The sequence below is a fragment of the Triturus cristatus genome, chromosome 3_2 (assembly GCF_964204655.1).
Source record: "Triturus cristatus chromosome 3_2, aTriCri1.1, whole genome shotgun sequence".
NCBI classification, from domain to species: domain Eukaryota; kingdom Metazoa; phylum Chordata; class Amphibia; order Caudata; family Salamandridae; genus Triturus; species Triturus cristatus.
Genome location: NC_140584.1, coordinates 666,091,809 through 666,117,661, shown reverse-complemented (window position 1 = coordinate 666,117,661; position 25,853 = coordinate 666,091,809). Strand labels below are relative to the sequence as shown.

The 25,853-nt window shown below is 43.4% G+C and overlaps 1 protein-coding gene across 1 annotated transcript in view; it reads right to left on the bottom strand.

The window, feature by feature from the left end:
• The window catches only part of LOC146857923 (voltage-gated delayed rectifier potassium channel KCNH8-like), a 1,483,167-nt gene that overhangs the window by 959,375 nt on the left and 497,939 nt on the right, over positions 1-25,853 (bottom strand). Inside the window, exon 2 of the mRNA XM_085648652.1 lies at positions 12,723-12,956. Coding sequence (XP_085504778.1) covers positions 12,723-12,956 — 234 coding nt within the window. The remainder of the gene's footprint in view (positions 1-12,722; positions 12,957-25,853) is intronic.

Genomic DNA, 25,853 nt, shown 5'->3' with positions numbered 1-25,853 from the left:
AGTGCCTCTCTCTCCCAGAAGATTCACGCACTTCCTGCTGGTTGGCGAAGAGTGAGACACAAGCTCTCACGTGACAAGGTTGGGCTATAGCGCCCACCAAGCGCCTCTCAGGTTTAAACAAGCATCGGCATACATATAGAACATGGGGACCAGTACGGGGTTGTATGCTCTCCCCCACGCCCCAGTGACACACTCAGGAGTGACACCCTCAGTAATGACACACCCCGTAGTGATACATCCAGGAGTGATAACCTCAGGAGAGACACACAGGACTGACAAACTTAAGAGTGACACGCGCAGGAGTGACACATTCTGGAGTGAAAGTACATGGGCCCCTGTCCCTGCAGGCTGGACTCATTAAGATGTGGCCTAACGGTTAGAGCATATGACCTCGAATCTGGGTTACCAGGTTCGAGTCTCTGCGGCTCAACCTCTTGTGATTCTGGGCAAATTACTTCATCTCCCCACACCTAACAAAACATGGATGTGCCCGTCTGCAACAGCTGGTGCTCGTGTATAGCGCCAGGATACCTCCGGGTTGAATTCCAGCTATATAAAATTGCAAGACAAAAAACACGGCTCTGTGGATCTCACACGCCCTCACACGTGCACTCAGAGGTACTTTTGTGCTCATGGGGGTCTCTCACCTCCATAATTGCCCCACGCTCCATGAAGATTGACACACTTCCTGCTGGTTGGCGAAGAGTGAGACACAAGCTCTCACGTGACAATGTTGGGGTATAGTGCCCACGGTATTAATCACCAGAGAAGCCAGAGACACTTTTCTCTTTTAGAGCCGTCCCAGTTGGACTGGCTCGTCTGACTTCCTTTTGTGCTAAAAGGTTTCTTATCTTTATGGGGCCATGTGTTTGGCCCCATAAAGATAACAAACCTTTTACGCCAGCAGTAAGTCGGGGCAGCCAGTCCAACTGGGACGGTTCTAAAAGAGAAAAGTGTACGTCACTGGAAGCTCTTTTCCAATGGCTGGCCACCGTTTACCATAAACGGTGACGCCAGCCTATGGAAAAGAGAGGTGGGGCTTAAACCCCGCTAGTGAAAGCTACCTTAAATCATTAAATCTAGCCAGCGAGACTGTGCACGTCTGCGCAGCCTACGCCAGGCGAGACCTAAAAACGGGCGCCCAGCGCATGAAGCTGTGAGCTAGTTATCGCCGGCTACCTCCATTAGTTAGAATTGGTGGAAGGTCATTTAGCTGAATTCTGAGCTAAGGGCTCGATAACAAGTGCCTGAAACCATTTACAGCTCAAAATGAGTCTGTACCAGCTAAGTGAAAGGCAGACTTTGTCAGCACAATAATTTTCAGAAACATTGATGAAATAATAACGTGTGAATAAATTCATATATGAAAAAGTAATAAACATGGCACTTAACGAAAGAAAATTTGCGGTTGAAGCTTTTCTGGGTACCAATATGCATTAGGAACAAGAATAAAGAAGACACAGGACTATGATGTACAGTGCATAGAAAGGAGACACTAACAAGTGATGGGTATGTGCTGTTGGCAATAAAATGTGGAACAAGACAAGTGTGGTCCACCTTTGGATGATTAACTTGCACAATTTCAGAGGAAACGTGCGGCTAACAGACATTTAAATATGAACTTCACGACCATACATGGTTCGAGATCACTCTTTCTTTTCTTATTTAGGGAGCTGCTGACTCAGCCACTTTCTGCAGATGTCCTATCCTACAACCAAGTCTTGTTCATGCACTTGATAGAAAAAAATATAAGAAAAGTATAAGCAGCAATAATAAAATGTTAAACCATGGCACAGAAATATGGGCACAAACATCAATTAGAAGCGATTCTTTCACTTTGGGTGAACTACAGGAAAATTGGTGAGGGCCTGGGTTAATGAGGGCAGGCTAACAGCCATACAAGAAAAAGCCATTTGAGAATGCCCACCTATCCCTTATAGAACATAAAATCCTTGGATACTCGTCATGGCCAAGACATTTCAATCCAAGAGCACCCAACTGATGAAAGGTTCCTGATTTAGGGCCATATTTAAATCTTAGCGGAGAGAAAACTTCATCGCAACCGTGTCGGCGTTCCATCCATGCTATGAATAGAAGTCTGTCTCCTCCATGGTCAAACTTCTCCACAGCCAGACTGAGTAAGGGCCATTGGAGGTTTGGCTATATTGTTACCCACTTAAGTTCGATGAGCAGACATATAGCATAATGCCTATCTTCACCTGAAAAAGTCTGGCGGCAAGGGGCTCTGAAAAGTTCTGAATGCCCCCTCGCCACTAGAGGAAACTTTCATACCGAGAAGGCATTTTTTTCTCTTCAAAAAAGAAATCTGTCTTTGGAATTTTATTTTTGAAAATAAAAAAATCTTTGTTAGTTTGCAGCATGGCTGAGCCATACTGCAAAATTACAAGGTAGTGACAAAAACCACTGTGACAGCAGTTACTACCAATGCTGAAAATGACAGCTGAATGGGCCGGCCGGCAACAAATTAATCAGGCCCTTAGTGAGTCAACAACAGTGTTTTTGAGGATGAGAGGGAATTGTATTCCTCTTCACAAATAAAAAGAGGTGTAGACCCTGAGATAGTGTAGGGAAAATATGGGGCGATGACCACCTCTTGCAGGAGTCAATAGCAGATGCCAATGAAGTTACTTATATATGTGGCCATTCCACATCTTTGGGAAAATATGTACATTAATGCATACAACCAATTTGTTTACAATAACTACATCTAATTATATGGCGTTCATTCATGCTAGAGTTTATAATATTTCATACTTTGACCCTTTTAAATGCTGAAAACTGCTTTCAGATCACACTATACAGCTTTGAAGTTTCTTAAAGAGAACCCATTAGTTACAAACGGTTCACAAGAGAAGAAAGCAGCTGTGTGAGCTCACACCTAGGGGCATATTTGTGAGAGGCTTGTGTCACGTTTGCACTATGCAACTTGGCACAATCATGATACAAACCTCTGAGTCAGATTTCTGAAGCCATTAAAAGCCACTTTGCATGGCTGTGAGTGGCTTGAACACTCTAGAGCAGCGCAATGCAGCACACATCGCTGTGTTGCATTACTCTGCCCTGCAAAGGCATTACATGGGCATTGCATGGGCATTGCATGGGCATTGCATGGGTGTTCCCATACAGCTCTCATGGTTTTTGATGCTTTCTCAGATTTACCAGTACTGGTAGAGGAGGGAATACGCCATAAATTTACGCCTTCCCAGGGGGGGAGAGAAGGATGGGTAACAAGGAGAAATATCCCAATTTCTACTCGTTTTTTCCTCTTTCTATGTGTGTCGTCCAGGGCTGTTTTTGTGCAGGAATGTGTCCCTTCCTGCACCAAAACAATATTGCATGCAATGCAGGCACCCTTGCACCATGGTGCAAGGGCGCCTACATTGGCGCTTGGCTAAAAAAAGGGTGCCAGTGCAGGGAAAAGGACAGGACAGCATGGCATTGTCTTAACTATGGCACATTCCTGCCCTTTCCCGGTCACACAGTGCAAGGCAGCAAGGTGACTTGCCGCACAACTTTCTCATAAATGAGCCCCCTAATGCTTTGCACCATTTTACGCTGAGTATTTACCTAACTGTAGCATCCTCCTGCCAAAGTAAGACACGGCATTAAAAACCTTTGCTGAGAGCAGCTTGTTTGTATTTTAATCACACACTGGAAAAACAAAACGGACAGCAAACATTAAGAATACCCATTAGTATTGCAATGATAAAAAAATAATTGTAACACAAGCCCCTCCATTTGTCTGGACTTGAATGGATCGGCTTAGTAGTTTTTTGAGCTTTCTGCCTAAGACCGTAATCAAGCATTGTTTGGCTCCTAGGCAACAGTCCAACAGGAGCTATTCCAGATCAGAACTGCCCCCACGATGCAGACTAGATAGGGTCAACTACAAAGAAGTCATAGCCAATAGCCATGCTCCCCTCCCCACCAGAAAAAGATAAAGAGTTGGTTTTTTTTGGCAATTTACTGCAGCGCAAACTTGGCCAGAGGGCATATAGTGCTTTACAAGGCATGGGGAGATTGGGTGATTTGCCATGAATCACAGGACAGTGAGCCTAGGCCAGATCTAGCAACACACATGTTGCCACCATGTATCACACAATATTGGCTGCCCTCACATGGTCACCCTGTGAGGAGCTGGTATCAAATTATAAATAGTGGGCTTGAATCCCTGTATAGAGTGGGTTTCCAGCTTGTATCTGGAGCCCCTGCACAGTCGATGCCCATTAAGGGGTGTGAAAACAACCCAGGATATCAGCAGCAGAATGAGAAGCGTTTGGGTCTTTTTAGGGGTGAGGTGAGTGGATAGCAAGTGCCTCACAAGTAGGCCTGGGCGAAAATTTCGTTCCGTTCGCGGAAATTGCGATAACTTGACATTTTCGCGTTCCGCGGAGAGCGCGAAAATGTCAAAAATTCCGGTTTCCGCAGCTTGGCGATAATTTGTTTCTTGCTCGCGCTGTAAAATAATACATTCTCGCGCGCGCGCGATCGCCTTACCTGAATCCCTGCGTTCGCCGACAAGTTTTCTTGATCCGGTCGCGTTCTCCATGAGATGTTGTATTGTTTTTAGCCATTTGCGCTGTCTCGCGACAGTTCGCGCCTGCAGTGACGTCATGAGTCGCGCGATCACGTCTTTCTTCTCGCGATCATGCACCGCGAGACAACTCAAAACAAGATGGCCGCGCCCGCAAGCAACCACATGGGTAAGTTGGCGACCCGCAACCATGCAGAAAATCTCGCGAACATGCCGGAAAAAAACTTCTGCATCTTCGCGATATTTCCGCTTGTTTGCAATAATTTTCAACATTTTCGCGATAATTTGCGAAAGTTAATTTCGCAAATTCCGCCCACCCCTACTCACAAGCAGTTCTTGCACAACAACAAGGTGATGGAAGGAATTTTTTTATTTAATCTTAGCCATGGTCAATTGCTCAGGCTGCATTCCAGTCCATCGTTTTTCGTCCTCTATGCCACTCTAGACAAAAGTCCACCTTATGCAAATCAGTACCAACCATTTTTCCCTGTGCCAGAATACGTGGAATAAGTAGGCCAAAACTGGTCTGGGGTTATTTGTGGTCCCTTCTGGAGGGGGTCTGAGATGACGGTTAGGAATACTCTGTTCTCATTATGACCAGGCTTAGTACTGATATGCAGAAGGCAGATCTTTGTCTAAAGTGGCACAGTGAGTGAAAAACGATTGACAGGAATGCTACCTTGAGCGATTGCCAGTGGATAAACTTTATTCAGGCATTCCTCTCATCATCTGCCATAGGATTCTATTCTATTCAATGCTATTCACATGTCTTGTAGAGTGTGTGTCTACCCGAAACGGGCTTCCCAGCGCTATCAGCAGTAGCTAGAGTGAAGATATTTAGGACTAAAGATAGATTTTCAATTGTTTTCTGAAGCTCATTAAGTTGTCATCTAATCTCCGGCTGGTAGGAAATGAGTTCCAGAGCTTTGGCGGATGGCATGCGAATGAACGACCTCTGCCTCTAGTTCTCCTGACTCTGGGGATGACAAGAGGGCCTGCATTGTTTGACCTGAGATCTCTGTTGGTCAGATGGGAGATGACAAGCTGATGGAGAATATGCGGGCCCACTTGATATTTTGCCCGGTGTGTGGTACATAGTTCATTAAATTGTATTCTACAATCTATTGGCAGGCGGTGAAGGTTTTTGAGCATCGTGCGTGCTGATTGTGTTTTAGGAATGACCAGCAGTATTCAAGCGGCTGTGTTCTGGATGATCTGGAGATTTTTAATGACAAACATTGGTCTGCCTAGTTAAAGTGAGTTGCCATAGTCCGATCGAGAAATAATTATTCCTTCAATCACTGTCCTTCGAGCCTCCATAGGGAGCCATGTCAGAGTCTTCCGAGAGCTCTAAGGAGGCCGAAGCAGCTGGCAGCCACGTTCTTTACTTGGGATATCATAGGGAGGCGCTTATCCAGAGTAATCCCCAGCCTTTTAACTTCCAACTTGGGAGATGAACATTCCCATCGGGAAGATGGCCAATTAAGTTGGTCCCAAAGTGATGAATGGTTGCCAACTACCAAGACCGCCCTTTTGTCCCCATTTAGTCTTAAGCAGCTGGCCGCCATTCACTTGGAAACCTTCTCAAGTCAGCTATTAAGTCTTAAAGCGGTGGATCCTACATAAGGGGATGGAGAAACGATAATCTGCATATCGTTTGCATAAGATTCTATAGTGAAGCCCCGTGAACAGATGATATCAGATAGAGGGTGGACGTACAGATTAGAGAGTGTAGGGCCAATGGCACTCCACAACTTAGCTAATGATTTACAGAAAGGAAAGGCCCTCACTGACCTGAAAGCTCTGCTTCTCCAGAAATTATGCAAGCAATTTGAGGGCGCTCCCTGTAATGCCTGCTTCTTCCAACCAATAGGGTAGTTGGGATGGGAAACAGTATCGAAAGCCACACTTAAGTCAAGAAGAATCAGTGCCACTGACCTACCCTGGTCTAAAATCTATTTAAGATCTTCCAAGACCATTAAAAGCACAGTACTGGAGCCTGTATGGAATACTGTTTGGGTGGGATGGAAATTATTGTTAGCTTTTAGGTATTCTGTAAGGAGCCTATTGTTCACCTTCTCTAAAACTTTACTGACACCTGTAATTAATGATTTAGGTCTGTAGTTTTCTACCACCTCCAGGTTCAATATATGTTTCTTCAGTAGCGGGCGTATAATAGCATGTTTTCATGCATCCGAGACACTACAGTTAATCAGGGAAGAGTTGCTTTAGGTGTAAGCTCTCCTAGTTTTGGGATGGGAAACAGGATCAGATAATGATCCGTCCAGCCGAACGGCAGAGAGGAGTTAACTGCCATGTTGGATATGTTTATAAAAATTGGGTTCGATATTTGACCCTTTTTGTGCGTTGAAGCGGTGATCAACTGACATGCATGGATCACTGAGAGGTCCTGTAAAAAATTAACAGCCTGGGTGCACGCTGTGTCCTCAAAATGAATATTTAAATCACCAAAGATCCAAGCTATACCTCACTAATGAGGCCGAAAGAGCCTGCAACCTGTTTGGGGTTGCTTGCGGTCTCTTCTGGAGGTGATTTTGGCTAGCATTTTGGAATGCACTGTTCCCATGATGCCAGGGTCAGTACTGATTTGCATAAGGCAAGCCTTTGTCTAGAGTTGAAGAGTGGGTGAAAAATTATTGGTTGGAATGCTATTCCCAGAGATTGCCAGTTGTCAGACATTTTGCAGGCATTCCTCCGATTGATTTTTGTGTGCATTATGTAATGCCCTAAATGGCCTAAGTGTGTACTATATATGTCCAGGCATGGGTCCATCGCTGACTGTGCCATATGATCAATGTTATACCTCTCAGAATAGGCCTAGTTAGGTCAAAACCTATCTGGGGATTGCTTGCAGTCTTCTTTGGAGGGGGTCTTGGCAGCCTTTCAGGATGGACTGTTCCCATGAGGAGCTGGGTCAGTACTGACTTGCATGTGTAGAGTGGCACAGATGGGCAGAAAACGATGGGTTGGATTGCTACCCATGCAATCACTAGCAGTTAGGCTTTTTGCAAGCATTCCTCCCATCCCTTTTTGTGTGTATAGCTAGCTGTTCTTAGCACAAAGCACTGCCTCTCTAACGTTCAGAGAAAAGGGGGGCTTTTCTCATCTGTGATCTGTAAAGTTAGCATGTTGGTACCTCAAAAGTAAATGGGTCAAATTGATGCTATAACTGTCCGGATCAGGTAAGCAGGCCACTGCCCTCCATGTTTTATTTTATTTTATAAATCACCATGAACAACTGCATGTTATTTCTATGCCCAAGCCCGCTTATATTTTTTTACCAAAACCCCCTCTTGTTTGCACAGGCATATTTCGCTCATAATAGTAATGCTTTTCGGGACAGAAGTCGTGTTTCGAGCAGACATTCCTCTCATTTGCAACCACCGGGGCATTTTGGGGCTCTGTACTAAAACATTATGTACCAGTCAAGATACATTTGGCACCATTGGTTAATTTTGTATCACAACTACAAGAGAACCTGGGAGCCATACAAAGCAATTCATCAGAGTGCAGTGCAGTGACATGCAATAATAATGTGTTGTGAATCAATGCGTGCGTGTCTTCAGCACATTTGTGAATCAATTACCTATGGGCACTAACCTGCCCCCAGAAGCATTACTTATTAGCCAGGAATATCGATTTTTCAGCAGTGAAAACAAATGCAACTCTTAGGGCCGCTTTTCTCATTCATCTGGTAGGGAGTTGGTGGCACAAATCTTTGTTCTACAAAACGATCAGTGCAGCTGACAAATAGGCTGGGAATAGAGAGTGAAGCTTGCACTGACCACTCCCCGTCTGTCCACTGGAGCTGGGTAACCTGTCAGTAGAGCGGCAGACACCTTGTACAGACAAATGGGTGGGAGTTGTATGACAACTGTTGCACAGACTTCCATCGCTGTCTAGTGGAAGGAGCCGAGGAGGGAGGGAATACGGAAGGCATGTTTTGAATAACCTCTGGGTGAGAACGAGGCAGTGGAGGGGGAGGTAAGATGTGGTGCAGGCATTTGAATACCTCCAAGGTATAAATACAGCAGATCATTGACAGACATTAAAATATTTCAGCAGTCCAGCCAATATTTGGAAGGAAGTGGGCATGTGAGAGGAACATTTAACGTAGGGGCACTTTGTAAACCTCAAGTGTTTAAACACAGGGGTTGAGGCCAAACAGGTCACTGTGAGGTGAGAACAGGCTTTAATCCTTTTCCAAAGCAAAATTGTTAGAGCATGTTTGAGAAAGAAAACTGCTCATCAAAAGTGATTTATTTCAGAACTCCGAATGCACATTACACCAGCTGCTATGTAAATTAGGAAATAAATCAATTTTAATTAGGAGCGCTGCAGTTTGGGATTTTTTCTGTGATAGGCAAGGTCTGTTGATAAAGTGTGGCGCGCTCCCTGCTCTAAGCCCTCTCATTCATTTGCATAGTTTTGTGAGTGTAATCACCACAACCGGAGTGGTAAATATATTTTCTTGAGAACACATTTTCACTATTTGTACATTGCGTTCAAAACATGACAAGAATGTTTAACAAACCTAAAACAAGTGTACTGTTGCAATCTCAAGGCACAAAAAGCTTCACAAGGGTCCCCCCATTATCCCTTCCTTAAAGGCTCCTGATCTCTAGGAACAGACAGCCCATGGGGACTTTTCTGAGCTTGGCTTTAGGGAGTCCTCTTCAGAGAGCCTCAAGTGAACAGTATGGGGAACTGGTGTTTGTCTGACTTGTTGTCTGCTTTGGCAAAGGTTCACTGCTGGTGGACCGCGTGGCTGAACTATTTTACTATAGCCTTATACCGGCTATTAAAGGCCCGCTACAGCGTTAAGGCCCCGAGCCGAAGGCGAGGGACTTTAACAAAGCAGCGGGACTTTAATAGCCGGTATAGCCCTGCTACGAAGGGCTATAAGGCTATTAGAACATTCTGCCACTAGAGGGCAGAATGTTCTAACAAAGAAAACAAAGCCCTCAGGGAGCGCGAGGGGATTGAAATCCCCTCAGGCTCCCTCAAGCCTTTGTTCACAGCCAGAGCTGTGAACAAAGACAATCATTGGAATGTTGGAGCTTATACCAGCCATTATAAGCCCGGAGCACTCCATTGTTTTCAATGGAGCTTCCAACATTCTAATGTTCTAATACTCCTTCGTGTCTAATTCATGAAGGGTGGGACCTCCTGCAGCTAAGAAACTGTAAAGACATCTATACATTGCTGAAGAAGGGTCAGGTCACGGGGGCTTGGGTGTAGTGATTTGTGGGGTCTGCAGCTCTGGTGAAGTTATTTCAGGGGAAGGATGGAAAGGAGACATTGCCAAGGAAGGATCAAGGGCATAACAAGGCAGAGGGTGCTGCAGCAGATGTTTCATGGGTCGTGGAGGAGGTGGAAGCTAGGAGATGATGGGGACAGCTGCCAAGTTGCACCAGTCCAAAGACGTGCTCTGTTGAATTTTTTTATTGATTTTTGCAGGTTTTATACAGCGTGAACTTGGCCCGAGGGCATAAGAGCACTTTACAAGAAAACAACATTACAAGCCTTTGAAGTGCCACGGGCACAAGACAGGGATGTCCCCTGTGCTCGCTCCTCTATGCCCTTTTCCTGGAGCTGCTGGCTGGGAGGTTCAGATCTAGCCCCTCAATCACCGGAATTACTATAGGACTACAGGTACATACACGTGCTCTCTATCCAGATGATGTTCTGGTCACTCTCTCCAACCCTCATGATTCAATACTCCGAGAGCTTGCAGCCTTTTATAGGGTGCGGGCTTCAAAATGAATGTTTAAAAGCTGCAGATTCTTAACCTCAGCATTCTATTATGGGGCAAAGTCTATATTGGAAAACCTATTCTTTCTCACATGGGCAGGGAACTTAAGATATGCTCCTCGACAGAGAAGACATTAGAACCCAATTGCACAGTCCTTTTACAATTCTGGCAGACAGGAGGCCTGTCATGGGTGGGAGGATTGCAGCGGTCAAGATGACCCTACTTCCCAAAGCTCTTTATGTCATTCAGATGCTTCCCCTACAGCCCCCTCCCTCCCACAGCTCTTATGCAAACGGCAACAAATGATTGAAGCCTTCATTTGGGGAGGCAAGAAACTCTGCATGGCTTGGTGGCAGAGGGAGGCCTTGGTATACCCAATCTCTATCTAGCAGCTCAATTGAGAAAGCTGCTTGAGGCAGGCCTGCCTCTGAATAAACACTGTGTGTTAGCAATCAAACTACAGCAGGGGCAAACATAGTCGAGTGGCTGCCTCGGAGTCATCACCCTTGGGGTGTGTACTTCTCCCCTGTCATAACAGCCATAGTGGAGGCCTGGGACAAGGTCTCCGTTTCTGGGGGCTTGTCCTCACATTCCACCCAACTCCCTCCCATAATTATCAACCTAATTTTCACCCGTGGCGACGGGCGATGAATGCCTGTCATGGCAAGAAGCTAACTGTAAAGGAATATGCGACTTTGATGACCACAATGGGTTGATGAACTTTGAGCAAATCAAAGCTAGCTACGGGCATCCTGAGACAGAGAGATGGAGATACATTTATGCGAGACATTGACCAACACCACGACTTGCTCTCAGCCAATAGGCCCCTCATCTCTTTTGAGAAGTGGCTGGTCTCTAAGAAGTAAAATAAACGAATGCTACCTGCATATTGACGTTTCCAACCAAACGCCTTTCATCATCGAATCCTAGCACAAACCCACTGGAAAACAGAGCTGGAGCACACCTTCATCACAAGCAACGATCAGGCCTCCTCTACAGAACCCACACCCCAACCTACAGTGCCATAGGGGAAGAGGCAATATAAAAAATTACTCTTACTGGTATTTTACTTCTGCATGGGTGGCGAGGTGAAAGTCCTCTACCACCGAGGGATGCTGAGGCAACTGTGGGGACTCGGGTATATTAACCCACCTTTTATGGTGATGCCCCTAACGTAAACACTGCTGGAAGCGGTGCTGAAAGACATAAATGAAAACTTCAATATAGACATCCCATGCTTCCCCAGCTACATCCTTCATGTGCTCCCAAATAAAGAAACCTTCCGACTATGCTCAAACAAAGGAAGAGCTATCACGCTCACCCTATGCCTGTCTAGTCATCTCAACTAGACGGGCATGGAAAAAACTTCAGACTATGTACACTGGCGACACAAACTATGGGATCTCATAGATATGGAGAAAATTATGGCCACATTTGAGAACAAACATTTGAGAACAAACAACACATATTTGACAAAATGTATGTCCTCTGTATAACGTTCCTGTCACAAGAATTTAAGGAGCTTACTTGTCCTAACTATCTACGCTTGTTGAGACTCTCCACGACTGACATCCGCACTGACCATCTCCTAGTAAGTGGTGAACTCATATCATCCAGAGACTTACCAGAGTGAGCCTGGCCCCTTAGAGTGCCTTAACTCTATTGACTATGGCCCTGGTGGGGAAATTTCCATCCATTGTTTACCTTTGTTATTCCGCCATGTCCGACTTCCTCTCCCCTGTTACCTCTACCCTGCCGCCCCATAACAAAATCCCATCACACTCCCGTAACACAATGCCATCCCTCTCTCTATTCAACCCTCATTGGCCAATGGTTATAGGTGAGTTTATGCATTAATTTGTCAAAAGGAAATAAACAGATTTGAACCATAAAACCCATCTCCTGACGGTTAGTGCCAAATTCCAATTTGCATAATACTTTCTTTACGCTTTTGCTGGATCTGGAAATAATTTCCTTTTCAAGAAATGGCTTTCTCTACACCATCGTTCATCAGCTGTGGCCTATATTTCCAGGTCTTTGGTGCACAAGGCAATGAAGGGTGTGTCTGAAGCCCTACAGCTCATGGCTACCATCTATTTTGCCTGCATGAAGGCTGACTTTAAAATTTGCTTCAGGTTACAAGCCCACCCCTTTTATATTATGTAAAGCCTGCATCTCTTGAGAAATATTAGGAAGTTCCATAAGGAATTTCAAGGTAGGGAAAGAAAGAGTTACTGCTCACTGCTATGTACGTCACTCCTCCCATATCCTATATTTTAAAGCCATCTTAAATGTCGACTAATTTCGTCCACTTGAAGCTAGAAGTGTCCTCCCTACGCTGCACTTTGACAGAGGGACACATCTGAATGAAGGCCGCAGAATCGTACTCACCGCTCTTCTTGTAGAGATGGATCTCAGTCTTGAACTCGCGCTTCTCATCCAAGGCCTTCTGGATCTGCACCTTGAGTTGCTCGCTGGTGTCCAAGCCATAGAGGAACTTGCAGGCGCAGCTCTTCTGCATAACCTCCGCTCGGGCAAAGCCAGTAAGGTCACAGAACCCGTCGGAGCAGTAGACAATGGGGAACAGGTTGATCACCTGAGCATTTCCCAGCACAAAGTTACTGTCTGCAAAAGAAATAAGAAAAACAGAAGTGTTGTAAATGTTGCAACTGCCGTAGACGATGGAGAGTCTCATTTCTGGAAACTTTGTTTCAAAAATGCTTTTTATTGAGTTGAGACTATCTAGGGCACACGGCTAGCGGGTTAGTCATGCAACATTAAATATTTGTCCTGAATATGAGCTGCTGTGAAAAGCTTCCACATTCCATCGTTGTTTGCTCTGTTTGTCATCTAACCGTTCGACACATTGGACAGCGCCGAGATCTACAATGCTACAATGATCTGACAGGGCCAGAATTGATGTAGGAAAACGGGACTGCAATGCACACTGTAGAGACGTGTCGCATGCTACACACCTCACAGACCACCACAACCCAAGCAGCAGCGCTATCCTTCATTTTAAACACCTTGCAAAGACTCAGACATTGGGCAGCACAGCTATCCCTTGAGTTACACATCCCATTAGAGACCCATGCATTTGACTTGAGCCATCCATCACAATACACACCTCACAGTAACTCACACCTCAGACAGCAAATCTGTCCATCACAGTTCACACCTCACAGAGACCATCACCTCAGCAGCAGAGGTTTCCTCATTATATGATCTCATATGTCCCTTCCTGTGAGAGCATGATTATCTCTGGTGGAGACCCGTGTTGCCCGACTCACACCAAACGACAGCCTAGAGAGCAGAGATACCGCCCATGTTACAGAGAGCTATGCCTTGTGTAAGAGGAGCAACAGAGGTCCACTCTTTAGACAGCAAACCACCCCGCCACCCATCCTGGTACCCAGCTTGCAAAGACCTATCCTGCAGGCAGGAGCCTATAGACACCTTGACTTCGAACAGCAGAGCCATGCATCATGTTACGCGCACAGACCTCAGCCACAGCACATCGCTAATCATTTCACTGACCACGCCCCCCCCCTGTAATGCTCAAGTGTAATTAATATAACCTAATTGGGTGACTTTGCTTTAAAACTGCCAAACGTCAAAATCAATATATTTTATATACTTATCATTAAACATGCATATTATAAAGTCTAAAAAATTACAAACAAACTGAGATATGTTTACATACTTTGGCCCTAGTTTAGATGTTCTCATGCAGAGCATTGCTACAAAAGCAGATCAAATGACGTAACAACTCCCAAAAGCCCCTTCTCCGGGAGCAGCCCCTTCATCTGGTGCTGCCCTTCCCAGCTGAGGAACTGGGCTGGCTCTTCAAGGAACGCTGTGCATTTCCCGACAGCCGAGCATGAACACGCACTGGCATCTTTTTTTCTGCCCGCTTTCATTTTAATTCGTTTGTTAACAAGCACGTTTTTGATCTTTTTGAACCAATGTTAATAAAAAACAGATGAACGGCTTGGTTATAATATGCTCCAGCTTACTTCAAGCGCCCAGTGCTACAATTACCACTAAACCCATTATCTGACTGCCGGCGGCCTGGACCCAGAGGGAGACGGGAGGCATACACCACGGAGGGGTCTGCGGATGACGATTGTGCTGACGATGATGATGTGGGCAATACCACGTCGCCGACGCAGTAGGGAAATAGGGGTCAAAGAGCAACGTGCTAAGGCAGAACAGGCAGCACTAAGCAGTAGGGCAAATACGTTTTTCTGGTGACTCAAGGCAGAGCAGTGCCAACACTATTCTGGGAAATGGTGCCCACTGGGGGTGTAATGGAGCGCATCGATTTGCCCATTAACCTGCTTGCACCCCTGAACATTGATACCTCTATGTTTACTCCGACGGATTATACTGGGTTTTGGCTTTATACGTTCTTGCAGTGCATCAGTGTCTGCAATCAATGGCTGAAAGAGGACTCATTTGCACTATGAAAAAACAAACCTTCCGCCCTTCCCTTTGCCCCTATATATTTACTTCCACACACTCCCGTCTACGTAGTCCCCTCTTTTGTACATTCGTCCATTCAACCCTCTCCTCCCAATCTCCTCCATTTTAATTTCATTTTCTTCCTACCCAACTCTCCACATCTCCCTTCGACTCCCTGCTCCGTCAATCTGAAGGAGATCAGAAGTGAAACCGTGCACGGTGCTAATATTAAAAACCAAAGACAAAATAGACATGAAATTAAACAAACTATCCCATATTGCTGCTTCATCATTGTAGCAGGTAAGTGCCATGTTTGAGCTCATGCTCATTCTGTTAAATGAAAGTACCCACATCAGAGCCAAGACATGGAGCGTCCCTGGCACCCGAGGCGAGGATTTGAAATTTTCCCTTCTTAGTCCAAAACTGTGTACTCATTTTTATACCCTCTGAAGGTCGTCTGCACACACTACCATGAGCTCTCCTGGCTCCTGCGTACACCACAGTGAAACTCTACAGGATGTGTCTGATTGTAAAAGTGTCTGTTCTCCCTTACCACAAAAGTTGCTGTTGCAACATGTAGTAGAAAGTACCAGCTTTGCTTTTGGGTAATTCGCTTAATCCCTCTGAAGTACCCTCAGAAGCTGCGTGACGACAATCCCTGTGGGTACTCCAAGGTTATTTCTCGAACCCCATTAGGAGACCCACAAAGAGACAGCTAAAAGAGGCAGGATGATTTGAAGAGTGAGCTTGAATACAGAGCTCCAAAAGGGTTTAAATGCTGAAGAGGAGTGATACAGCAATAAAAAGAAGGAAAGGTAGCCCCAGAAGGCGGGGTGAAGAGTGAATACAATCCATGCCGCTGAATGCAAGCATAAAATAGTTTCAACTAGTGCCTTCAGAGGATGGTCAGCTAAACCCTTGGCTTCCTCTATTCACAACCAAGGAACAGGCATCAAAGACTTGAGTAAACATCTGAGTAAAAGTTTCAAGGGGGGCAGCCAACAGATACTGCAGTGAATGCCTTAGAGGACAAGTAGATGTCCTTACTTGATTATCAAAAGAAACCGCGGTGAGGCAACTGAAGACGCTAATTAGACCAGATAGAGGCAGGCACTTAAAAGGATTGCTGGTGATGTACGGCACCATCCAAGAAGCACTTGAGAATTTTTTTTTTTTTTAAATCAATGCACTTGAAAATGTAACTTCACCCACAAACTGAAAGGAATAATTCTGCCTCATTCATGTGCTTCCAGATGACCCACATCTAGCCACAGATAACACTCTGATGCTGAATGTAGGACAGTGGAAACCTGCAGTGTCCAGGGTCATGTCGTATTCTGAAACCCAAAGAATTAACGGCAACGCTAAATGAAAGGATAATACAGGTGTTAATCAATGGACATGAAATTGTATCATTACCTATATTTAAAAGGCAAGAAGGGTATAATCTTGAGAGACTTTGGCAATGAATGGGTCTGGCTTAGAATCAAGGTAGGACGAGTTGCAAAAGATTGAATGACTTAAGGATTCATAAAGGAGCACATTTCTCTCAGTGGGATCCCGAAAGCACTCTCTTATTGAATGCAGAAAATTAAATTCAGCCCAAACATTTTAAAACAAGCATTGGCAATGCGAATAAGTCTGGCTGTAAAGGAATGTTGTATAGTTATGTGAAGCATTCAATGTAAATAGCATGGCAATAGATATGTATTTGGGTGGAAGCAAGGTAGTGTTGCTCTCACTATCCCTTGCAGAAATCAAATTTAAATAGGATGATGTAAAATATTTAGTTTAAAAAGAATAGAAGTTATGGAGAATGCATTCCCTCCTTCCCCCTTATTTTCGTTCCTTGGTAGCCTTTTTTATGTACACGAAGGTAAATGAAGGCCAGGTGCTGTTTCACGTATGTTCTTGAGGGTAAGTCGTGCAATGGCCTCCTTTGGAGCCTAAAACAGGCTGCCTTGTTGTGGTTCCGCTTCTCTCAAGACTATGAGCCATCTTGTGGTTGGAGATTCCTCACCGTTTATCTCTAGCTTCACATATTTGTTCCCTTATTTCTCCCCTTCCATGGAGTTGTTAACACCCTGTCTGCAGGGTGATGTGATTTCGATGTGAGTACATCAGATTCTGTTGACTAAGGGAAAACTATCCTCTACAGGGGATATTTATCAACATTTCGCACAGGTACTCATATGACGCAAAGTGACGCAAAGCATTGCATCAATGTACTACTACTTTAAAAAGGCCAGCTGGGGCAGTGCACAAGTTGAACGTCACTACAGGAGCACCCATGTTACTCATACAAAAGCTACGTCTGTCTTTCCAAGTAAAACTGTAATCTCGGGCCTGCTGGGACTGCTGAAACTCAACCTCTGCAGCTTTTCTGTTTGTGAACCTTTGTATCCTGTGAAACAAACATTCTGTGTCACCGAAGCAAGTGGAGTTATGTGCCAGCCGCACACGCTGAGTGGGAATCCTGCAGTGATGTTACCAGAGCGAATCAGCAATGCCAATTAGACCAGAACAGCAGCGAGGCAGCTGAGAAGAAAGGGGAAAACTCAGCTCTGTCCTTTGAATACCACAGCTACAAATACCCCGACAGCATAAAGCAAAAAAACACACCCTATCTTGTTCGACGATGTGAATACATCTCAGCACACCTATTCATTAATTTATTTTATTTGAAGTAGCACCAACATGCAGCCTTAGAGGTGCTTTTGTGCCTTCGGAGATATTACAAACATCAAACATTGATAGCAAAAGAGCAACCATTAACAGCACCGACAATTAACAATTAACAAGAGAAGTGTGGAGGAAATGCAGTCGGGGCGTGAACTTAGAAGCATACATATAGTGGATCTAGCACGTATCCTGAAACAGAGATCGCTACAAAAACACAAAAGAGCTCCAAGGCTGACATCTAAAATGGTAAAATATTTCAGTTTTACTCACAGAGTAAAAATATGTTTCACCACAATTCAGCAGACCACGGATCTGGCCTCCCTTTGTCACTTGTCTGTGTTTTTGTCCCTCATACTGGCATGTGGGGTCTTAAACCTTTTTAAAAGTGTTAGTCTTTGAAGTGCAGGGGTATGGATTGTTTGAACCTGCCTGTACGCCCCTACATATTAAACATTGCTAAGAAGACAATGTTGGCTTCATCCTAAACTCTTGCTTTCTTAGTACATGGGCATTCACAATGACTATTGAGTGGCACCAATCACACACTCTTTTTCTTGCGGGGTTACTAATAAAATTCAAAGTCACATATTGATTGAGGTCAAAAGATTAAAAGGGAAAAAAAAGCCCACTATGGATCAAATTGCATACATTTATACTGGTGAAATGTTACTCCGACACAGGCACTGACCAGAATATTGGTGGCATGGAACCAGACATTGCTATCTTTTTATAATCCTTTTCCTTTCTATATTCCTTTTCCTACAAATGAAATTAGGAAAAGATTATAAAAACATAGCATTGATGGTGGACTTCAATTTGGTTAGAAAGCAGCCAAGAACGAAACCAATGTAGTTTATACCTTTTATGGTCTCTCCAGATGTCTTTAACTAGGAAGTCCTATTCTCGAACCCAACCAGGAGAGCTGATCGTTGGAGACAGTTGTGGTTGGCATATTAAAGGTCTAATGTAACAAAGAAGGCTCATAATGAAAAATGTATATACTTTTTAAATTGTTCTTTCCTTTGGATTTGGATATTTAATAGCAGTTTAAGTTTAAATCTTCGTTGAAACTTTTTAAGACCTTTATTCTCAAAGTATGGTTGTTTGTCACACGAATCTGCAATGGACTTGGCGTGTGAAATTAAAATTCCAAGATGCCCAATTTGCCTTAAACAATATTACGTTTTGAAAAAGTTTTATATATGATAACACTTTGCATGGATGTATATTTAAAGAGCTTTGCTTAATGAAGTAATTAAAAATGTCCCTATAAAGAATATTGTTGCCAGAATATTATCTGACATAAACATTGAGGGCGTGATTAACAAAGGACCTCTGCAATCATGACGGGGGCCCTGGAGTTGTGGGTGAGTATCGCACGGGGGAGGAATATCCGCAATGAGAATTCTCGACTGTGGGGCCTCCGCCATGAGTGCGGAGGCTCTTTGTAGTCAATATTAAAAAATTCAATTCACTAGGCTAATATTTTTTAAATAATAGTTATTTTAGAGTAAATTCTATTATAGAACCAATAATGACATTTGCACCCTCTGTACGCTATATTGTAAGTGAAAAGAACACTTTTGAATGGCCACTCAGTAACAATTTGGGGACATATTTCGTCTCCCCAGTACAAATATACATAATCTGGCCTCAGGATTCAAACATGTCTAGAAAGTTACATTTTTCTGCTGTGCACTTTCAACACATGTAGCTAATTTTCAACTGTGAGTTTGATAATCTTTTGATGCTGATCCTCCTGGAACCTTTGGTGATGTTCAAAGCTTTGGGCCACTGTCTAACTCGACTACCCATATATCATGCTGAATTGCCGTGCAGTGATCCACTCACTTTCTTTCAGTTTGTCTTGTGCTAATGGTGCAAGCAAAATAATATTGAACCACTTTGGAAAATTTACAGTTGGACTGGGAGCACGCTGGACAATGACCAGCACTGTGACTGACGTTCTCGTCAGCAGTACATGCCTCATACACTAGAGGTAAATATCTCCACTTCTCTCCAGTACCACCAGTGCCTGCTTATCTCTCATGAAATCACATACTTTGACTTTCTATAAAGTATATCAGCTTTCATATAGAATAGAACGCTGAAATAATGATTTTGCCACATGTTACTGCACACAGTAGTACACAACAAGCAGCAGTTTATGTATTTCCTGACGTAGAATCAATACCGCAATGAAAAATGATGCCCCTGGAGGATATGAAGAGGAGGGTCTAAGTCCTGTGTATCTCATAGAGATTCACTGGCACTAGGCTGAATGCCCGCCCCCTGCACCTCAGGTGCTACACACCTGTGCTCATCCTAAGCTGCCTCACTCTGAGGGCTTTACTAAGAGGTGGAACTGTACAAACATAAAAGAAAACAATAAAATCTATCTTAACAGAGAGAAAACTGCAAGAGCACAAGAAAGAAGAGCATGATAAGCACCATTTCAAATACACTGTAGCTGGGTGAAAAAATAATACAAAAGAAGAATTTCAGTAGACTTGAGGAGCAGGTGGTATTGTTAGCAATTATGCAGAGTCATGATATAAACAAAGAATTTAGGCAGATAGGTCATGCTAAGCAGGACCTCTTTCAGCTATCTTTTAAAGGTCAGTCAAAAATCCCCAAGAAGAAGATTCTAGACTTTGGGACTCACAGCTGAGAAAGGCTGGTTCAGTGTGTGTTCTCCTGAAGAGGGGCGTCTCAAGCAGTGTCAAGTTAGAGCTTCTCAGATTGCTTTGCTGGCAGAATTGGATTGGATCAATCTTTCTGCCAGGAAGTTGGGAGTGCCAGATTAGAGACCTTTGTGGATCTAGCAAGCAGTTTTAAACACGTTCTTAGCCTACAATAGGAGGTAGTTTAGCTTTACGTCAGAATATTTTCTACTGTAGAAATGTTGTCTGACACGCATATCATATTCTAAATATCGTTAGTAAAAATATTGTCCAATTCGAAGCAAACTTTCAGTTATTAACTTATTTGGGGTAATGATTTTGTAAATTATATTTAGACAATAATATTTATGTAAAAGATTATTCTGCTAACAACGTTCTGACGTTACACCACCAGTTTAGGGAGGTCAAGGTTGGGTGGATGCAGGTAAAGCATCCGGTCCCAAATGCAAGACAGGCCTGCAGCACAAAGGGCAGCTTTAAGATTGGTAAGGGGAGTCTTCATCAGCCCTTTAGAAGAGATTTGCCACAGTCCAATTGGGAGACAATTAAAGCTCGGATGCCCATCCATGATAGAGATGCAGCTCTTTGTGTCCTTTAGAAGCTTCAGGTGACAGCAGCAGGCCCTTTTCACTGTCTGGTCCTTTAAAGAGAGAGCCGGAGCGGGAGAGACATGACACTATGATAGGAAGAAGCTTTTATTTAAAGTAGAAGAGCTGCACCGTCGACCGCTTCAGGCAAGCAGACTGAAGCCCAACCGCCACTCGGGAAACACTACAAAGCCGTGTTCCACGAGAGAACCAAACCACTTAAAGCTGTACATGCACAGGTAAGGGAGCAAGATGTCACTACAGGGAGGTCAGGTAAAAACCAGAAAAAGAGGAGAACTTTAACCTTTTGAGTGTTCTAGGAGAGATTAGGTTGAGATATCAAGGTTTAAGAATTTTCAGGACTAAGAATAGCGTAAGGTAGTATTGATGTATATATTTTAATGATATATGCTATGGAGTTATGCAGGTAATGCCAAGATGGAATCTTCGGGACTCAATGGAACAAGGGGATCGGGTAAGAAAATGAGTCATAAATCTTGACTTTATGCAACCCATTATCCAAGAAGAGAGTTAAGAATAAGAGTTAAAAACCTGATCTTCAAATACCAGACAGGCAGTAAGGGTCTCTAGGAGGACTTTGTGATTAGCTATGACAAAGGCAGCAGATAAATCCAGGAGAATCAGAAGGCAGGATTTTCCTTGTGACGCAAGAGAAGGATGCCATCTGTGATTGGTTATGTGGTAGCTTCAGTGCTGGATCACATTCAAAAGATAAGATAGGAAGTCATCCAGTAGGTTGTGGTGTACTTTTACATTAGTGAAGCCACAGATTGCTTGACTACACTGGCTAGGAAGGGCAAATGTGTGATAGCTCTGTAATTATTTAGGTCATCAAGATCAGCACTGATGTTTCTCATCTCAACATTGCTAGGCAAACACCCTGGGAGGTGGTCTTTAATACGGCTGGCCTTCTCTTTCCCAGAAATATTGGGAGCTGTGTGTTTTTGTAGTGTAGAAGTAGCTTTGGTTGTAGTGCAGCAATACCCAGTCTCATGTAATTCGTCCTTGCATGTATATCCAGGATGCATCTCTAAACACAAAGGAAATGCCAGGTAGTCTATTCTGCCTCTATTGATAAAACTATTGACTATTTAAGTAGCACACACCACCAAACTTAAAGTATAGGGGTTATTAGAACATTGGAATGTTGGCAGCTCCATTGAAAACAATGGAGTGCTCCGGGCTTATAATGGCTGGTATAAGCCCGGAGCGCCAACATTCCAATGTGTCTTTGTTCACAGCTCTGGCTGTGAACAAAGACTTCAGGGAGCCGGAAGGAATTTGAATCCCCTCGCGCTCCCTGAAGGCTTCGTTTTGTTAGAACATTCTGCCCTCTAGTGGCAGAATGTTCTAATAGCCTTATAGCCCTTCGTAGCAGGGCTATACCGGCTTATAAAGTCCCGCTGCTGTTGTTAAAGTCCCTCGCCTTCGGCTCGGGCCTTTAACGCTGCAGCGGGCCTTTAACAGCCGGTATAGCCCGCTACGGCAGGCTATAAGGCTATTTTAGAACATTGGAATGTTGGTAGCTCCATTGAAAACAATGGAGTGCTCCGGGCTTATAATGGCTGGTATAAGCCCGGAGCTCCAACATTCCAATGTTTCTTTGTTCACAGCTCTGGCTGTGAACAAAGGCTTCAGGGAGCCTGAGGGGATTTCAATCCCCTCGCGCTCCCTGAAGGCTTTGTTTAATTTGTTAGAACATTCTGCCCTCTAGTGGCAGAATGTTCTAATAGCCTTATAGCCCTTCGTAGCAGGGCTCTACCGGCTATTAAAGTCCCGCTGCTTTGTTAAAGTCCCTCGCCTTCGGCTCGGGCCTTTAACGCTGCAGCGGGCCTTTAATAGCCGGTATAGCCCGCTACGGCGGGCTATAAGGCTATATTATTACCAACCTCTAGGGACTTCAAATGATGAACCTTAGCAGGTCCTTGGCGCAGGTACTCCATTGGAAGAGCTACCTTACTGTCTTATATTAATTCTAAAGGTTGGGTATATAAGTTTTAAAACCCTTGATAGGGCATGCAGAATCCTGCCAGTGGCTGGTAAAGAAAGTGATGGATACACTGTTACAGTTTGTCTGCCAGAGTAGTAAAAATTAGGCTCTGCGAAGTCTAAACTATGCCAGCGTGACTCGCATAACTTTCTAAATGTCCCGAAATTACGCCATTGCACCATGTTATGTAATTACACTGCCGTTGATGGCAACATTTTAACTCAAACTACCAGAATGCGAGCAGCTGTTGTGTGTAGCAATTGCATTTTTTATGCTTTTTTTTTTTTTACATGAAAATGCATTTTGCTCTAAAATGTAGTGCCAAATTACGGATTTGCATTTCGTACATTTACATGTCATTTTGAATATTTTCCCTTTAAATTTGCATGATTACGCAAAAGCATAATGTGTACATTTTATATACCCCTAGAGAAAATATCATGACAGGCTAGCACTCCTGGTGATGCTATAAAAGTATAAGAAGATGTAGAATAACGCATGCCTTTAACCTAGAACTTCATGCCCCAAAGCCGTCTGTGCTGTAGGTAGACATAAGGCCACTTTACAATCTTCCAATTGACAAATGGAGTAAGTTTCTCTGTTTACAGTTTCTTGTCGGCTGAGTTTCTTTGCATCTATAGTCATAACTTCCGAAGGGCCGATGTAATTTTTATCTCTGTTTACTGTGCTAGAAAATCTACTTCGTATCAATATTCAAATTACCTTAAGGCTGTGTCATTTGCATCCATGTTTGCCCTACATCAAATTACGAATTTTTCTCAGTGTCCACAATATTCACATATCTTCACTATTTGAGCGGCACTTTGTGTTACTGGTTTGTTTAGTTTGTAGAATTTAGGAATGATCACTGTGACCTTGAAGGGCGTTAACTGGAGACATTATGTGATTATTAGGAGACAAGCAAGCAATCTGACTGCTCCCCTGCCGGATTTATAAAAGGAATGTGTTCATTTAATATTGTTTAAGTCAGCTTTTGAAGATGGCTCCCGAGCTCAGTCAGCTCTCCCTTCTGACATCTGCAGGTTATAATTCTGAATACTACAATGTCAACCTTGCTTCCCTTGGAAGCTGATATTATAATTACAATTAATTTGGGTTCTGAATAGCAAACAGTGGTATTAAGATGTTTGGAAATGAATTCAAATTTTCTTTCAATCTTTATTACGTCTACTACCCAGAAAAGACACTTAAATACACATAATGGAACAGTTTTTCTCTATGTACAAAGGCTCTTTTATGAGTGGGAAAATTCTTTCCAACTGGTAAAATGACTTTTTGGACACTGTCCGAATCGCAAAAAGAAGGGGCATGAAAAGGCGCCCCCGGTAGTTTCCAGTGGGGGCCACAGGCACTAATGTTTGGGTACTGCACTTCTATTTCTGCTTTAGACATTTACAGAGAGAAAGAGAGGGAAAAATAAATGAAGCGGAAAGAAGGAGAAAGACAAACATGGAGAAACCAAAAAAAAGGAAGGAAGCAGGAACCTGCAATAGTGAGACAATGGGGCATGGTGTGGTTAAAGAAGCCTGGGATGGATTCAAGACTACCAGCCTTGGTATTAGGTATGCTGGCATTTAATTTCACTAGCCGTGGGCTTCTGAGCAGAGCTTTGGGCACCAGCGCTCATTCTTTTCCAAATTAAGCACTGTCGAAGAGGAGTGTATCAATGGTTTGCGATTGCAACTGCGTTTGTAAAGTGTTGATCAAAGGGGATGGTTTCTGATTCACAAAGGGAAAGGAGCTCCCTTTGAACCCCTTCCTGTTTTTTTTGTTGTTTTTTTTAATTAAAGTTTTTTATTGAAGTCCAAAAATTGCAATACATTAAATACATTAAAACCAGTACATCCATAAAAAGAGATTACCTTTAGGCATAAAATTAAGTTACCAAAAGGTAATAGACAATACAAAAAGCACTAATGAGTCAGGGAAAGATACAAAAAACAGACAGCATAGTTTTTTAGCCACAAATATAAGGCAGTGACCCCTCCCAATCTTAATCAAAATATGAAACTCAGATTTTTCGGAACTTCCTAAGACACCCCACACGTAGTGCATAAGTGCGTTCACTTCTTTTAACCGCTTTCATCTTATGGGTCGACTCCAGGACAGAAGGAATCAAATCGGTACGCCACCTTTGCAGTAAAAGTGATCTAGCTACTGTCATTGCAATGTATAAAAATGTAACCAAATGATCAGGAAGGAGAAGATCTGGATCAAAACCAATAACAATTAACAAATCATTCACTACTAATTGAATACAACATTCAGCTTCTAAATAGCAAAAAATGTCCTCCCAGAACTTCTGAATCCTGGGACACTGTAACATAATATGTGACCAATTAGCTGAAAGATGATTAATACAGCGAAAACAGTGCGCTGAATGATTAGCATACATTTTCGAAAGGGAAAGAGGAGTTCGGTAAAGTTGCCATTTACTAAAAAACAGCATCCTTCGCCAATTCGCACCTCTTAGCGTACTAAAATTGAGTTTATTAATAAATGACCATAAATAATAAATTATGTTTGTGATTCTTCAAAAAAAGTTGCAGGGAGAGTTGGCAGTGGCTCATGGGACCACTGCCAACTCTCAGTGAAACCTTTTTAGTAAAAAAAAGATATTTTTTTCTAAATGCAGTTGTTTTTCCTTTAAGAAAAATGGGCTGCATTTAAAAAAAAGTTTTCTTTAATTGAACGCAATCACAGACAAGGTGGTCTGCTGACCCTTGAAGGCCAACATCCATGTGATTCTGGCCAATTAAAGACAGTCTCATTTGCAATATGCCTAATGAATATTCAATACGCAGGTCATTTCTGTGACCCCTGCGATTTGATATTTTTTTAACTGACTTATTTTTACATTTCAAGATCATACTTGATTCACAGAAATTATAACTGATTCACAAAAAACAGCACTCAATTAGCAACTACTGTTTGCGAATATATTCTTAGTACATGAGGCCTTCATTTTTTCAGTTGTCTGTGTTGGAAAGCAAGCATTATTGCAAAATGTAGCTCTGATGCAAATGGCAGTTCGCACTGTAGGCCCCTCTGATCCACTGATTTCTCTGCCTGC